Below are 16,208 nucleotides of genomic sequence, written 5' to 3' on the forward strand. Positions count from 1 at the left end.
AAATAAATATATATTCCTTGGCAATAATGTTTAGCATTTTTCTATCTAGGGCTAGTTTTTGGTAATCTTTCAGCTCCTATGAGGAGAAGAGAGCAGATCTTGCAGTAATAAGCATGAATTGTCCCCTTTGCTAAATAGGGAGCATCTTGGTTTGTATTTGGATGGGTAATTACATGTGAATACTGTTTGCTGTAAGAGATTGCCCATAGGGATGGGGCCATAGCTCAGTGGTAGAGCATCTGCTTGCAAACAGAAGGTCCCCAGGTTCATGTCCTGGCAGTATCTCCAGGTAGGGCTTGTAGAGACTCTTGCTTGAAACCTTGGAGAGCTGTGGCCAGTCAGTATACACAGTACTGAGCTGGATGGACCAACTGTCTGACTCAGTATATGGCAGCTTCCTATGTTCCATATATGAAAGCAGTGTAGCATTCCTTTCTGTAAATCTCACACTGGACAGACATTATGGAGTAACATGGGTGTTCTATTCCTTGGTTTCTCTATGGTAGGGAACCATTCCCACACCAAAAGGGGACTGAAAGCATTATTAAGATAACTAGTACAAGCAATCAATCAAATCAAGAATTGAAATGTAGGCTTTAATCAGCTTTTTAATCAGAGCTGTCCCTTGTGAAAAATGTGCTGACAGGTTTGCTGTAAAACAGAGATGCATCCCTTGCTTCAGACAATGAGTTTAATTTGAATTTCCCAACAATAAATGACCTGTCAGTTGTTTAGTCAGGAGAAACTTATTCTGCTGTCAGGGGTTTTGTCAACAGAAACTGTAAATAATCTCACATCACCAGCTCGGCTATCAATTCATTGAAAGCAAAACAGTTAATTGACACAAATGGAACTATATTAGCTTGACAGTCCTACACAGTAGTTTTCACTGTTCAAGACAATGGGTTGGATGCAATAAAGTCAATTCTGAGATGCTTACTAAGCCTCTTTTTTTTTCCTTTTTAAAAACTTAACCTAACTTTATTAAAAGTCAATGAAATAAGTTTGCAAGATTGCAGGATTTTCAGTGCACACTGAAAACATACTCTCATATACACTGTAAGTGTACACTGGAGTCATACCCTCTCATGCTCTCATGACGTGGACTTTGCTTGCAACATACATACCAATGCAGCTGCCCATCACTTATATACACAATACACAGGATCATTCACTATCAAGCTGCTCAGATGTTCCAGTATATAAAGATCACTTCTTATGAAAGTTCTTGTCACAATGAATTTGTTAGTTTAAGCAGTGTTTCTCAACCACCGGTCCCTGGACCGCTGCCGGTCCCCGAAGGCTTGAGTGCCGGTCCCTGACTGGGAGTCAACCCCCCGCAAACTGAAATCAAGGCACTCACTTCATCAATTTTGCACATGGCACGGAAGAGGAAGAGTATCACGGAGGCATGGGACCCTTCTTGTGCCTTGCCTCCATGTGCTGCTGAGATCTTCCTACAGCTATCTTATTCCCTATCTTTACAGCTTCAAACTGTATGCGGTGCGGGGGCATGGAGGAAAAAGTATGGCAGTGGGCGCCACTTGAAGGGCTGCTGGTTCTTGCATGCTCATTATTTGCAGCCAAAGGTTGGTTGATTGAAACCCAGCTGCCTGTTGTGGTCAAGGTGCCTTGAGAGGGAGCACTGTTTCCCTCTTGCATCAGTGGGGCTTGCTTGTATGTTGTTTTCATTGGCCCCATGTAGCTTTGGAATTTTTCTAATGGCCCAACATACCCTCTCCACTGAGTAATCAGAAGCACCTCCACCCCCACCCCGCACATACTGAAGACATACTGGAGACAAATTTGTTCACCCAGGCTTCTAGATTCAGGGGTTCTCAACCTTGGGTACCCAGACATTGGTGGACTTCTACTCCCATAATCCCCAGCCATAATGGCCAAATGCCATTGTTGTTGGGGGTTATGGGAGTTTAACTGAGAGACCCAAGGTTAAGAACCCCTAATATTCCATGTTTGCAAAAGATTCCAAATTTAATTATTTTAATGCTTATATTATTTTCATTCTAAACTGCCCAGAGATGCATGTTTGGGGCAGTATAGAAGTCTGATAGAGAGATAGATAGACAGACTTGAAACCCCTTTACTAACTGCTGGTCCGGGAAACTGCGCATGAAGAATGTAGCGGTCCTTGAAACTCTGCACGAAGAATTTAGCGGTCCTTGACTCCAAAAAGTTTGAGAAACACTGCATGGCAGCATTCTCTGAGCTGCCATGCTCTTCCTTAAGTCCCAGACTTCATAGACAAAAGCTTATATTAAGACAAGAATCAACTGTCCTCTCTGCCTCACACAACCAAATCTTCTCTCTGATATCAGTCTAGTTCCATAATGCTTCCCCAGAGAGGCTGGAGTCCAGCAGCACATTGGGTTTGCTAGGGGGTGCTGGTTTCTATGTTCTTAGGCGTGAGAGGCCCACAAACCTGGCTAAGGCACAAAACCAAGTCTACACTCCTACCTACCTCTCCTGTGCAACACTGCCTCCAGCAGAAGGGAGGCAGAACCATTTCAGATTTATGTGCTTCGGGTATAGTGACCTGCAGCAGTGCAGACAACATCGTTGGCTATTACAGGTTGCTAAAGCTGCAACAACTCCATGCAGATTACACTTCCCTGACAATATAGCAGATGTCAGTAGGTGCCCCTTTCAGACAGCTCGTATGAATCTTTATCAGATCCCACTGGCAAAGACTATTATAGCTGTCTTTCAAGAGACCACAGTAAATAATCATTCAGAGAAGCAGAAGCTATTGCAATATGTATGAATGCTGCTTACCAACATACTGTACAAACACTAAAGTGCTTAACATATACTATATCAGATTACTGGTCCATTTTGCCAAGTACTGTCTTCTCTATCTTGTAGCAGTTTCCCAAGGCAGTTATTTCCCCCACATCTTCCAAGCTGGAGATGCCAGATATTGAATCTGGGGCCTTCTGTACACAAGGCACAGTCTCTATCACTGAGGTTTTTTTGTCCCCCACCCCTCACATAACACTAGAACCACCAGGGGTCATCCCATGAAACTGATTGCCAAGAAATTTAGGACCAACAAAAGGAAGTACTTAACCTATGGAATTCTCTGCCACAAGATATGGTGACAGCCACCAGCTTGTATTGCTTTAAGAATGGCTTAGATAAATTCATGGAGAACAAGTTTATTTACTTATTTAAAATATTTATACACTGCCCCTCCAGTACATTACTGCTCGGGGCAGCTCACATCATTTATAAAATAGTTACAATGTAAAATCAGACTAATAAAACTAACCAAATTAAGTTAAATAAGTTAAAAATCCAAGCTAAAACCACAATGAGAATTATAGTTTAAATTTCAAATTAAATATTATTTTAAAAACTAAAAACTAAAGAGTTATAAAAACTAAAGTCTATCAATGGCTACTAGTCTTGATGGCTATTGACTACCTCCAGGTTCAGAGGCAAGGTGCCTCTAAATACCAGTTGCAGAGGAGTAACAGCAGGAGAGAGGCAAGCCCTCAGCTTTTGCCTTTGGGCTTCTCAGAGGCATCTGGTGGGCCAATGTGCAAAACAGGATGCTGGACTAGATAGGCTTTGGGCCTGATCCAGCAGCAGGGCTGTTCTTGTGTTCTTAACTACACTTTGCCAGTTACTGCTATGGGCACCCACCTAGTCCTGGCTCCACCTCTCACTTTCTGTGGCTCCTAGCGCACTCCCATCCCAGGAACCACCTGCCACCACTGGTGCATACAAATATACACTGTTCATACCCCCTCAACACTGCTCGCCATATACAAGCTTCCCCACACAGGAATATGAGACAAAGACACTACAACCGAATTCAATTCCGGCTCAGCGTCCACCACTAACGAGCAAATGCGCGCCTAGAGCACAGTTAAACTCGAGCAAGCGAGCGACCACCAACCAGCCCACGTGGTCTCGGCGGTGATTCTTGGCCACACCTACTACTATCGGTCCTTTTCTGCGGCCCTTTCCTTCCGAGCCCGTTCTGAATCACATGACTCAATGGGGGGTCCTTCCTTAAGCCCATCCTCATCACTGCCTGCTTCGGTTTGTACCACATCATCTACGGAGGACCGGGCCATTTGTTTCGGGGCTGTGTGCAGTTTCCCTCTCTCCGTTTTATTTTCATTTTTCACGCGCATATGCTCAGTTTTTCAGCCAGGCAGTGTTTTAGTTCGCGCTAACGCGCTAAGCCCCCAGCCTGGACGGAAGGAGCTTAGAGCGGGCGAGGCTCCGCCCTCTTTCTTTTCGGCTTCTGACGCCATTTTGCAGGTACACGGGGCTGCTTGGGCGCTCCGCTTTCACCAATCTAGTCTCGCTCACAAGGGGGTTCTGTGGGGCCCTGGTACGGCTAGGGCGACAGAGAAGGAGCCGGTGGAGGGGAATCTGGGGTGGTGGGCTTCGGGCGGCGGACCAGAACCGCTCCATGAAGGAGGGAAGCGCTGGCTGTGCGGGAAGGGATCGGGAGGTGGCCGCGAGGCGAAGACCAGCTAGAAGGCGGTCGGGCGGCTCACTGGGCAGGAAGGGCGCAGGGCCGGCAGGTAGGAGAGGGAGGCTGCATTGGCCTCGGGGAAGCTGCCGGGAGTGAGGGTCTCCCCCAGGCGCACGTGGCTCCGATCTAGGCCCGCCTCGTGGCAGAGGCCTCCGGAGCTCCCTTTTTCTGCATAGAGCTTTCTCTTAAAACCCTACAAAGAAGCAGCCACCGATGTATCTAGGAGTGGGGGATTGGAGCTCAGTAGTAGAACCCGCAGTTCTACTACTAGAAGAAGAGAGCTGGTCTTGTGGTAGCAAACATGACTTGTCCGCATAGCTAAGCAGGGTCTGCCCTGGTTGCATCTGAATGGGAGACTTGATGTGTGAGCACTGTAAGATATTCCCCTCAGGAGATGCTCTGGGAAGACCATCTAGGTTCCAAGTTCCCTCCGTGGCTTCTCCAAGATAAGGCTGAGAGAGATTCCTGCTTGCAACCTTGGAGAAGCCGCTGCCAGTCTGTGTAGACAATACTGAGCTAGATAGACCAATGGTCTGACTCAGTATATGGCAGTTTCCTATGTTCCAGTGTGCATGCAGGAGGTTGCCCCATGTAGTTTTTGGCACAGGCTGGGGTAAAAGGTTTGGGTTTTAGGACAAGGAAAGCGTTCTGCATCACCACCATGTTTTGCCTGGAGTGCTTCTGCCAGAGTAGATAGTACGGGGCTAGGTGGTATGCTGTCAAGTCGATTTGGTGCCCACATAGCCCTGTGGTTTTCTTTGGTAGAATACAGGAGGGGTTTACCATTGCCTCCTCCCGTGCAGTCTGAGATGATGTCTTTCAGCATCTTCCTATCTCACTGCTGCCCAATATAGTACCAGCAGGGATTTGAACCATCGACCTTCTGCTTGTTAGTCAAGCATTTCCCCACTGGACTAGTTAAACTGATAGTACTGGGCTTGGTAAACTGTTTTGGTATAAGGCAGCTTGATTGTATTCGTACATAAATGGTAGTGTTTTTACCTCATTTTGGGATGGGGGGAATTGCATGTTTGTATCCTTCCTGCTCTTAAGAGAACCTGGGGTGTTGGTAAGAAAGCAAAGCCGAAATTATGGTTTGATGTGCTGTTTTGTACCCACCTCTTCAAGCATACAGTTCTGTGCCTATACCCTGGGATGGTAAAGTCTATAGAAAGTGTTAATGTTTAAATTCTAAATATTGAAACTGCCAAAAGTATTTTGAAGCCACCTAATGGCTTTTTGAGGTATGGTGACCAGAACTGCACGTGCTCCTGACCAGGAGTGCCACAGAATGGAGATGGGATGTTTATGGCACATAAAGAGAATCTGCTCCCAGTTTGCAGGATGTTGCTTGGGTGATCTAATTTTGACAGTTGTGTTGCTCTGGAAAGTATCACTGTGCTATGGGTCTGATTCAATAAGGCTTTCCTCTACTTGCTGAGCTAGTGCTTCTCAGACACAAATCATGCTTCTGCTTGTAATCATTGGCACAATCCAAATGACAGCTAAATACTTAGGTTTAAGTAGTACACTGGTTTATGCATATCAATAACTGCTATGTTTCCATTACTTTTGGCATTGTTACTTCCCCACTTCATTTATGCAGTGGTATGTGTTTTCTCTTTCCAGTAATCTGTCAAGATGACCAACACGAAGGGGAAGAGGAGGGGGACACGTTATATGTTCTCAAGACCCTTCCGCAAACATGGTAGGTAATATTTGTGATGTCAGTTTGTTTGATCCGTGATTTGTTTCCAGTTGGCTTAGAAGTCATAATATTTATGTGCCCCTTTTGGACAAAAAGTTTACAAAGTACTTAATGTAATGAGGAACTGCTTCCCAATCCCTAAAAGGCTCATATTCCAAAAAGAAACAGAGGCAGTAGTCACTGGGGAGATGCTGTACTGGGTTGAATTGGGACAGTTGCTGTTCCCCTGCTAAATATAAGAGCCATGGCATAAGGTGCCTCTTTGCCCAGTTTGCTGGGGAAATAAGCTACACTCACACTCACTCACACCCCTACCTCATAGTCAGTAGGCACTATCCAGCATTGTCATGAGTAAATACCATTGAAATCAATGAGGTGAAGGACACACAATTCCTTTTTATGTGGAGTGTTGTATGGCAGTAGAAAGGTTAGGGAAAGCGGGAACACATTTAAGAAAATGCACATCCCACTTGTCCAGTCACATGAAAAATCCAAAGAGCTTGCAGCCAAAGTTAAAAACATAGCAGCGCAGCAAAATAATCCATCAGATGCACAGGCCAACAGATGTAGCCTAACCTGAAACTAATGAAAAGCTACTTCTTCAATTACTGTCAAAATGGGCAGGTTGGGGGCCAGGTGGATTACTTGGAGCAGTGAGTTCTGCAAAGAACAATGGTTAGGGCCTGGCCAATAAAGTTGTTGTTGTCATCTTGGAGGCCACCACAGAGCAGACCACCTCACTTGTTTCTCAAATGGTTGAGGAGTGGTCTTCTCCAGCTCACCTTTCTGAGCAGGAAGATACAAATTAGTTTTAACAAGTTGGTTTTTGATTACTCTGAGAACATGATTTATTTAAGACAGTTGTGCCCTGCTATTCCTCTGTAACAACAGTGTCCAAGGCAACTCACAGCCACAGTAAAAACCATAGCACAATAAACCATTAAAGCATATCAAACAACTAACATACTTATTTAAAATAAGGTGTGTCTTCTAGATATATCACTTATGCATGTATCAAAACCTACAGAAACTTTGGTAAGAATGTGACTAATTCTTGCATTGTCTTTTTAATAGGTGTTGTCCCACTGGCCACCTATATGCGCATCTATAAGAAGGGTGATATTGTGGATATCAAGGTAACTTTAGAACTCACTTGTGGTGCTTTTCCCCTCTCAAAATAGAACTCTGATCTGTACCAGTTAGAAGGTAGATGTCTTGATTGCCCTAAGGTTCTGAATTTGTACCCTGGCTGTGCATGGATATTTCTCCCTTACAAACGATCAGTAATACAGTTTATTCAGCGAACCTGCTTGCACAGGTATCACAAAACCCTTACCATTTGCAGTGAGGACTGTAACTCTTCAGTTGACATCAAATACAGAATTGGTTCCTGTAAAATGTTTCAGTGGGATGCTTTCTAATTGTTTCTGTATAGAAACTTGTCAGGAGGTTCTTCTTGGTGTATCACACTGCTGCTGATGCAAACCCTGACTGTAATGTTCAATTTCATGACCTGCTGGAGCGTTGTCCTGCTAAGCCTTTGGGTCTTGACACTCTAGTGCTTGATGATGACAGTCTCCTGTGATTGCTTTTGTAATAGCAATGTGAACGAATCATTTCACCGGCACTGAAAGCAAACCAGAGTTGTCGGACTCTCCAGCATACTAAATTTTGTTTGATCGCTTGAGTAATTTAAAGATGGGGACAAGCAGCAACTGCAAGTAAAAAGGAAGCTACGTGTGTGTTGACAATTCCATGCATTGGTTAGTTTGCTACATGATCTGGCTTTCTGCAAATGAACAACTGGAAGTACCAGTTTATTGCCCTTTGCATTTAGGGGAATCGTGTAAATTTAGCCCCAAACAAGAGTAGCTTACTTGACATTTTAATCCTTTGGTAGAGAACATAGGATGCTGCCATATATTGAGTCGGACCATAGGCCCATCTAGCTCAGCATTGTCTTCACAGACTGGCAGCGGCTTCTCCAAGTTTACAGTCAGGAATCTCAGCCCTATCTTGGAAATGCCAGGGAGGGAACTTGGAACCTTCTGCTCTTCCCAAAGTGGCTCCATCCCCTAAGTGGAATATTTTACATTGCTCAGATTTTGTAGGGTCTCCCATTCATATGTAACCAGGATAGACCCTGCTTAGCTAAGGGGACAAGTCATGCTTGCTACCACAAGACCAACTCTCCTCTCCTTCTCATCTTGGTCTGAGAAACTTGTATTGGAAGACTTGACACAACAATAAATATTGTAAAGGATTTAGATTACATGTTTTTACACATATTCCCATGATTTGACACTTTGTGGGTTCTTACTGGCATCTGATAATTTGAGACACTTTTGTAGGGTTTTTACTAATGTGCCACCTAATGGCACAGTGGGGGAGTAACTTTCCTAGGGAGCAGGAGGTTGTTGGTTTGAATCCCCGCTGGTATGTTTCCCAGACTATGGGAAATATCGGGCAGCAGTGATATAGGAAGATGCTTAAAGGCAATATCCTATACTGTGCGGGAGATGGCAATGGTAAATCCCTCCTTCTTCTACCAAATAAAACCACATGACCCTGTGGTCTCCAGGAGTTGACACTGACTTGACAGCACAACTTTACCTTTATTGTACTAATTTAATAACTGCAGTTTCATCCATATTTGGCGTTTATATTTGTAGAATAATGGTCTTATGGTATATTCTTCTATTAACAGGGCATGGGCACAGTTCAGAAGGGCATGCCCCACAAATGTTATCATGGCAAGACAGGAAGAGTATACAACATTACTCAGCATGCTGTTGGCATAATTGTGAATAAGAAGGTTAAGTAAGTGTATTGCTCACTGCTTGCTGACTTCCAAATATTATTTGAAGCTTATTACATTGATGCACGTCTGTCTCCCCCTTCACTTTGCCAGTTAGACACTTCTTGTCTCGTTGGTCATTCAGGTGGGGTACAGAGAATATCCTTTTAAAACCCAGCCAGACTTCTCATATTTGGCTTGGATCCTGTCAGAGGAAACAAATTTTGCAGCATTCTGCAAAACCTGAAAATGTGCATGTTCCTAGACCAATTGGAGTTGGTCTAGCAAAGATATCTTGCTGTATTGCCTGTTTTTTGGGACCAGAATGGCAGTTGTGGTCTACTGACTGTCTTGAGATTGACTTCCTGCCCTTTTGAAAGCCAGATAGATGAAAAATGTTGGTGTCTTCCTTCTTAGGGGCAAGATTCTCGCCAAGAGAATTAATGTGCGTATTGAGCACATTAAGCACTCTAAGAGCAGAGACAGCTTCTTGCAGCGAGTGAAGGAAAATGAAAGAAAGAAAAAAGAAGCAAAGGAAAAAGGCACTTGGTTTGAACTAAAACGCCAGGTATGACACACATCTTATTTAACAAACAATTAATTGGTATTTAAAAGCAAACCTTCCATTATTTTGTGAAAGAAAAAGGAGTAGCCAAATGAATTTGGTGGCTAGTGAAGATGTGAGGAAGGAATTAAGAGAAAGAGAGAAGTTGGGCATTTAATTTTGGTGTGTCTGTCACATCTTCAGGGATAACAAATGCTACCAAGGGTCTTTCTGCATGAAGTTTTCCCCAGCTGAATTTAGCCTCTGTATGATAGATGGGAGAATGCCTGTGGCTGTGTTTGAACAATTAAGAAAAATACTACGGCATGACTCCTGTTCTCAAGTGGTGAAGTGTGGGAGCTCAGTCTCCAAAGGGCTAAACATGCACACACATGATGCAGACACACATTTGTCTTTCAGATATTGCCAGTAGTGCATGTGACATTCATACAGCCACTTGCCAAACTCCATTCACTGTAGTGGGAAATGCACTATAGGGCTACAGGGGAACACCATACTTTTCCAGGCACAATAGATTTGCCGTTGAGTTCTGGGGGAGTATCTCCAGCAGAAACCTAACCTTGAGGGAAGTTGATTGTTGTACAAAAATGACTACAGGAAAGTCCTAATAATAACTTGATGGTGGTCATGGTGTGCTCTGCATTATTGCAATCACATTTCCCCCCTTCAACTTATTTGTTTGCTTTCTCCCTAACAGCCTGCTCCTCCAAGAGAAGCGCACTTTGTGCGAAACAATGGCAAAGAGCCAGAACTGTTGGAACCAATTCCATATGAATTTATGGCATAGCTCACTTCCACCCTTACAGCCTGTAAGAGAAGCACACTTTGTAAGAACCAATGGCAAAGAGCGGAACTGTTGGAATCGCCATATGATTTTGTGACATAGTTTATGTAAACAAAATAAAGTCTCTTGTAGAAGATTCATGTCAGTATAAGTGATCTGTTATTTCAGAACAGCGAGTGCTAAGTTCTTGTGACTGCATAGTTTGGAAGAAGCAGAGTTCTGCCCCCTTTTTTCTAGCCTTGGTCAGTAGCCAACGGAAGCCTCTGCATTTCCAGAAGGCAAAGAGTGTGCCGTTTTCTGCTGCCACTTTGTCCTGTTGTCTGGAGCATCAGCAGCCAAGGTGCCTCCACCTCTTGCTTCTGCTCAAAAACAGAAAAGGCTGGCAGGCCGGCTCATATGCTGCCATTTGACTGGGGTGCTCCAGGCACCATAATCAAGCAGTAGCAAGCTGCAGCCCTCCACTCCACCCGCTTTCTGGAGCAGGAAAGAGATGAGAGGTTGGCATTTTAACACTATATGGCCAGGGTGCTTCAAGTGCCCTCACAATGCAATGGTCAAACCACCCCCAGCATCCCTTCCAACCTTCGTGCTGGGGAAGAGGGCAGGAATCGCAGTGCATCTGCTGATAACGGTCCCTATCCACATATCCAGCTTCAGGGTTGGGAGGGAAGCTTGAACTCACGCAAAGTGGTGGTGGTCCATTTGCCATGGTGAATGTGGCAAACGAAAATGTAGCAGCAAGTGCAGAGTTGAAGAATGGGAATGAATTCTAATGGCGGGCAGTTTTCACACCTAAGAGTCATAAATCACTCCCTGTTCCTTTGCTTTCGTACTTCACTACATTCTCCTTTGTGCTCTCCCAGTGCACCAAAAATTGGTCCTAATGATTCTGATGAAGTGCCTTTCCTTTTAAATCCTAACGAGCAGATCAAGGAGCTAATATGGCAAATATAGTACACCTGCTCTTTTGGATAACCTCTTTTTTTTTTTTTGCATAACCTCATTTGTGTGGTAGTTTTGGAATTGTTTGCATCTGCTTCAACACACTTGCTGTATGTATTAGGAATGTGCAAATCGATTCTGGTACAAATTGATTTGTACCTGAATCTAGCTGATTCAGGAGATTTGGAGACAGAACAAATCGCCCCTGTGGTCAATTGGCTAGATTCAGGTCCAAATTGAATCACGGCAGATTCAATTCAAATCACTTTGGGGGTTTGGATGACTTCATGGGGTTTGAGGGGTTTGGATGACTTCATGGAGGAGAGGTCTATCAATAGCTACTAGTTGGAGGGCTGTGGGCCACCTCCAGCCTCAAAGGCAGGATGCCTCTGAGTACCAGTTGCAGGGGAGTAATGGCAGGAGAGAGGGCACGCCCTCAACTCCTGTCTGTGACTTCCAGCGGCATCTGGTGGGCCACTGTGTGAAACAGGATGCTGGACTAGATGGGCCTTGGGCCTGATCCAGCAGGGCTGTTCTTATGTTCACTTTGAGATTCAGATTCCTCCTATTATTTCCCCCAGATTTCCAGCTTTAATTTAAAAAAAAAAATTAAGTTCTAGCCCTTGTAGAACTTGTACGGAGTTCTACAAGTTCTAGCCCTTGTAGAACTTGTACGGAGCAAAATATGTGGTCACTATTTTTCAAGTGTTTATAGACTTTGGTGTCTTAATAACCTTTCCTCATAATGAATCCCTATGAGGATTCATTACACACCAAATAATCTAGGCACTTCAAAAATTCCTAAAATACAAACTGAGTACCCTGTGGGTTGGGGAGTAGTTGGCACATGGGATGCCACTAATTTCCCACCTGCAAAGCAGTGGGGTCAAAATGAACAGAAGAAATGAAGGTGTATGACACCAAAGAATCTATACACTTCAAAAATTCCTAAAAAATAAACTTGTGTGTGTGTGTAGTTGGCACTGTCTAATGACAGTCAAAATGAACAGAAGGAATGAAGGCGTATGTATGATTCCTCATAGAGATTAATTATGAGGAAAGGTGGTTATACACCAAGGAATCCAGACACTTGAAAAATAGTGACCACACATTTTGCTCCATAACTCCACTTCTACAAGGGCTAGGGCTTAGATTTTTTTTAATTTTTAATTAAAGCTGAGGATCCATGTTAGGGTTAGGATAGGGTGACTTTGAATCTCCATTATTTCCTATGGTGGAAATATACAAAATCAGTTTTAAAAAACATTAAAAATTAACCAAGTGCCCCACTGCCATGAAATTTGGGTGGTGGGTGTCACCCATGGTGACCTACCCACCACCAGTTCGGTGCCCCTAGCACCTTTATAAGTGGTCTGAATTGATCCAAATCAAATCGGGTGATTCTGGGGGACAGATTCAGACACAAAACAAATCGGGTGATTCGATTTGGGCACAAATTGAATCGGAAAACAATTCATGCACATCCCTAGTATGCATCCCTCTGTTGGTTTTTGATATAATTGAACTTAAGCAGTTTTAGTTAAATAAAAATGTAACACTTAGGGTGGGAAACACGCCATGTTTTTCAAACTGAAGGATAACTGCTGATGGAGTTGATCTGACAAGTAGGTCTGGTTCTTTTTCTATCACATGCGTGACAACAGGTTTTTAACGTTAGCACTTTAGAGGTAGAAAAGGCTGAAATCTTGAAGTTATGATTCAAACCTGAGCATCTTGTGTTCAGGTCTAGCAGGGAACCATAAAGATCCTCAGTCCCTGATGCATGGTATGTGGATCCTATTGGCAAGTATGGAGATGCAACCAGATATAGTTTGAAGCTTTACTTATCTACCACAGTCACAGAATTGTATATTATTCAACACATTTATACCCCACCGCTCATTACTGCTCGAGGCAGCTCACAAAATTTATAAAACAAGTTACCATATAAAATCAGATGAATAAAATTAACCAAATTAAACAAGTTAAAAATCAAAGCTGACAACACAATCAAAATTAGGTTTTAGAATTCCAAATTAAAATCTTAAAGCTAAAAACGAAGAATTAGAAAACTAAAGAACCTACCAGATATACACAACAGGACATTATCAAGTCCTTCCACTTGCCACCTTGAGGAGAGGAGAGCTGGTCTTGTGGTAGCAAGCATGACTTGTCCCCATAGTTAAGCAGGGTCTGCCCTGGTTGCATATGAATGGGAGACTTGATGTGTGAGCACTGTAAGATATTCCCCTCAGGGGATGAAGCCACTCTGGGAAGAACTTAAGGTTTCAAGTTCCCTCCTTGGCTTCTCCAAAATAGGGTTGAGAGAGACTCCTGCCTGCAACTTTGGAGAAGCCGCTGCCAGTCTGTGAAGACAATACTGAACTAGATAGACCAATGGTCTGACTCAGTATATGGCAGTTTCCTATGTTCCTATGATCCTGGTCGCCATCTTCCCTCCTTTCTACCAACTTAAATCCACCTTGCCCCAGGCACCCTGTGGGATTCAAATATTCCACTGTGTCCCCTGTTGTAAAATACACATCCCACCCTCCCTCTCCCAATTACCTCCAGTCTTCTACTCCTGATGATAGATGGCTGTGACCTGAAACAAGCTCTAAACTCAATAGGCCTATCGAGAAATTGTGTGTCAGTGATTCAAACACTGGTATGTAAGTGGGTATGCAGACAAGGTACACTTTTGCTACACTTGAAGTCCGAATTGGCTGTGTTTAGAAGTGATTTGCAGGGGTTCCCCTTTGGGGAGAGCAGTAGGTTTAGTAAGAAACTCAAGAGCTGTAAATCTCTAGAATAAGAAGCATGTGCAGACAGGCTGCAAAGCACCATTATGATGAGGCATACAGGCAAGTGTAATTAGACACTCAGCTGTGTGCACAAGCAGCTCTGGGACAAAGTCACTAATTACACTATGGTTTAAAAGAATGGGAAGTAAGTTCAAAAAAATCACATTTAGGGGTGAACAATGGGAAGGAAGGACAAAAGACTGATATGAAGTTCGAGAACAGAAGAGGCTGCTGTACACTGTCAGTCTGTGTCTGTCCGTCTTGTTCAGCATATTCTGCTCTGGCTGGCTGTGCTTTTTCCAGGTCTCAGAGAGAGGTCCTTCCCAGTTCTTGCACTTGAGCTCTCTTGTACTAGAGGTGCTAGAAACAGAACCTAGGTTGTGCAGGCAACGTATGTGAGCGCTGCTGAGTTATGGTTCCTCACCTCATATTATTTGGTGGGAGGACTAAAAGGAGCAATAAGCTCTTTTTTTTTCTTTTTTTCAACATTTCTTTTTATATTTCGTATCGTGCTCTTCCTCCAAGGAGTCCAGAGCGGTGTGCTACACACTTAGGTTTCTCCTCACAACAACCCTGTGAAGTAGGTTAGGCTGAGAGAGAAGTGACTGGCCCAGAGTCACCCAGCAAGTATCATGGCTGAATAGGGGTTTGAACTCAGGTCTCCCTGGTCCTAGTCCAGCACTCTAACCACTACACCACGCTGGCTCTCTCCAATAATACCTTCAATGCCAAGTTGAAAGGTTCAAAATTCTGTTATCTGTTGGGCTTCTGATGTATCCAAGCAAGACCAAAGAAATGGGTAATAAAATGACTGGGCTGACAGTTGCATGAACATGGATCATCAAGCCAGTGTCCAGTCTACTCAGTATACTGTTTTCATGGTGGTTATTAATTAATTATTTGTATACCGCCCAAAATGCAAATCTCTGGGTGGCTTACAACAAAACAATAAAAACAACAAATAAAAATGATAAAACATGACAGTTTAAAATTCAAAAGGTTAAAACTCTTAAAATCAAACAATTAAAACAGTATCTAATTAAAAGCCCAGGTGAACAAATGTGTCCTGACTGCCTTTTTAAAAGTTGTAAGAGAGGCTCTTGTTTCAGCAGGAAGTGTGCTCCAAAGCCTCAGAGCAACAATGGAGAAGGCCCATGCCTGAGTAGCCACCAGACGAGCCTGTGGTAACTGCAGACGAACCTCTCCTGATGATCTTAATGGGCAGTGTGGTTCATAGTGAAGGAGATGTTCTCTTAAATACCCAGGACCTAAGCTGTTTAGGGCTTTATAGGTTATAACCAAGACTTTGTATTTTGCCTGGAAACTTATCGGCAACCAGTGTAGATCTTTTAAGATAGGAGTGATATGGTCTCTTCGAGATGACCCAGAGACCAACCTGGCTGCCACATTCCGTTTCCAGACTATGTACAAAGGCAGCCTGACACAGAGTGTATTGCAGTAATCAAGTCTGGAGGTGATTTATCTCAAGAAATGGATGAAGCTGGCGTATCATCTGAAGCTGATAAAAGGCACCTCTGGCCACCGCATCAACCTGGGACACTAAGGAGAAGTTTGTGTCCAGAAGCATCCGCAGACTGTGTACCTGTTCCTTCTGGGGAAGTGTGAATCCATCCAGAACTGGCAGATCAAAAGCATCTCGTGGGTTCTGACCCCACACAATAAGTACCTCCATCTTACCTGGATTCAGTCTCAATTTGTTGTCTCTCATCCAGCCCATCACTGCCTCCAGGCAGGCATTTAGGGAGGTTATGCCTTCTCCTGATGACGTTGACATGGAGAAAAGATTTGGGTGTCATCAGCATGCTGATAACACTCTACACCAAATCTCCTGATCTCTCCCAGTGGTTTCATGTAGATGTTAAACAACAGCTGAGACAATATGGAGCTCTGAGGGACACCATAGTTCAGATTTTGAAGAACAGTCTACCCTGCCACAGAAGGTTGGAGACAGGCCTATAGTTGCTTAACTCTGAGTGATCCAACGCAGGCTTCTTCAAAAGAGGTCTAATAATTGCCTTCTTAAGGCAAGGAGGCATCTTGCCCTCCTTCAGAGAAGTATTTATGAACTCTACTA

At 43.8% G+C, this 16,208-nt stretch overlaps 2 protein-coding genes and 2 non-coding genes across 4 annotated transcripts in view; 3 read left to right on the plus strand and 1 right to left on the minus strand.

Annotated features, from left to right (window-relative positions):
- Positions 1-3,912, minus strand: part of USP12 (ubiquitin specific peptidase 12) — a 57,416-nt gene extending 53,504 nt beyond the window's left edge. The window contains exon 1 of the mRNA XM_053307459.1: positions 3,768-3,912. Within this exon, the coding sequence (XP_053163434.1) occupies positions 3,768-3,788 (21 nt within the window). The 5' untranslated portion in view covers positions 3,789-3,912. The remainder of the gene's footprint in view (positions 1-3,767) is intronic.
- Positions 3,913-4,218: 306 nt separating this feature from the next.
- On the plus strand, positions 4,219-10,507 carry RPL21 (ribosomal protein L21). The gene is made up of 6 exons (XM_053307465.1): positions 4,219-4,293; positions 6,143-6,221; positions 7,296-7,357; positions 8,929-9,041; positions 9,436-9,586; positions 10,281-10,507. The coding sequence occupies exons 2-6, from the start codon at positions 6,155-6,157 to the stop codon at positions 10,368-10,370; spliced, it is 483 nt and encodes a 160-aa protein (XP_053163440.1). The 5' UTR covers positions 4,219-4,293; positions 6,143-6,154; the 3' UTR covers positions 10,371-10,507.
- LOC128352680 (small nucleolar RNA SNORD102) lies at positions 7,781-7,857 on the plus strand. The gene has a single exon (XR_008320576.1). It is a non-coding gene; the product is annotated as a small nucleolar RNA SNORD102 (small nucleolar RNA).
- LOC128352698 (small nucleolar RNA SNORA27) lies at positions 9,111-9,241 on the plus strand. Its single transcript, XR_008320592.1, has one exon. It is a non-coding gene; the product is annotated as a small nucleolar RNA SNORA27 (small nucleolar RNA).
- Positions 10,508-16,208: the final 5,701 nt, after the last annotated feature.

Source organism: Hemicordylus capensis, chromosome 3 (genome assembly GCF_027244095.1).
Source record: "Hemicordylus capensis ecotype Gifberg chromosome 3, rHemCap1.1.pri, whole genome shotgun sequence".
NCBI classification, from domain to species: Eukaryota; Metazoa; Chordata; class Lepidosauria; order Squamata; family Cordylidae; genus Hemicordylus; species Hemicordylus capensis.

Coding starts and splice junctions, on each gene's coding strand:
- RPL21 (XM_053307465.1), top strand. CDS start 6,155: ATGACCAACACGAAGGGGAAGAGGAGGGGGACACGTTATATGTTCTCA. Junction 7,358..8,928: donor GTGATATTGTGGATATCAAG/GTAACTTTAGAA, acceptor TTCTATTAACAG/GGCATGGGCACAGTTCAGAA. Junction 9,042..9,435: donor ATTGTGAATAAGAAGGTTAA/GTAAGTGTATTG, acceptor CTTCCTTCTTAG/GGGCAAGATTCTCGCCAAGA.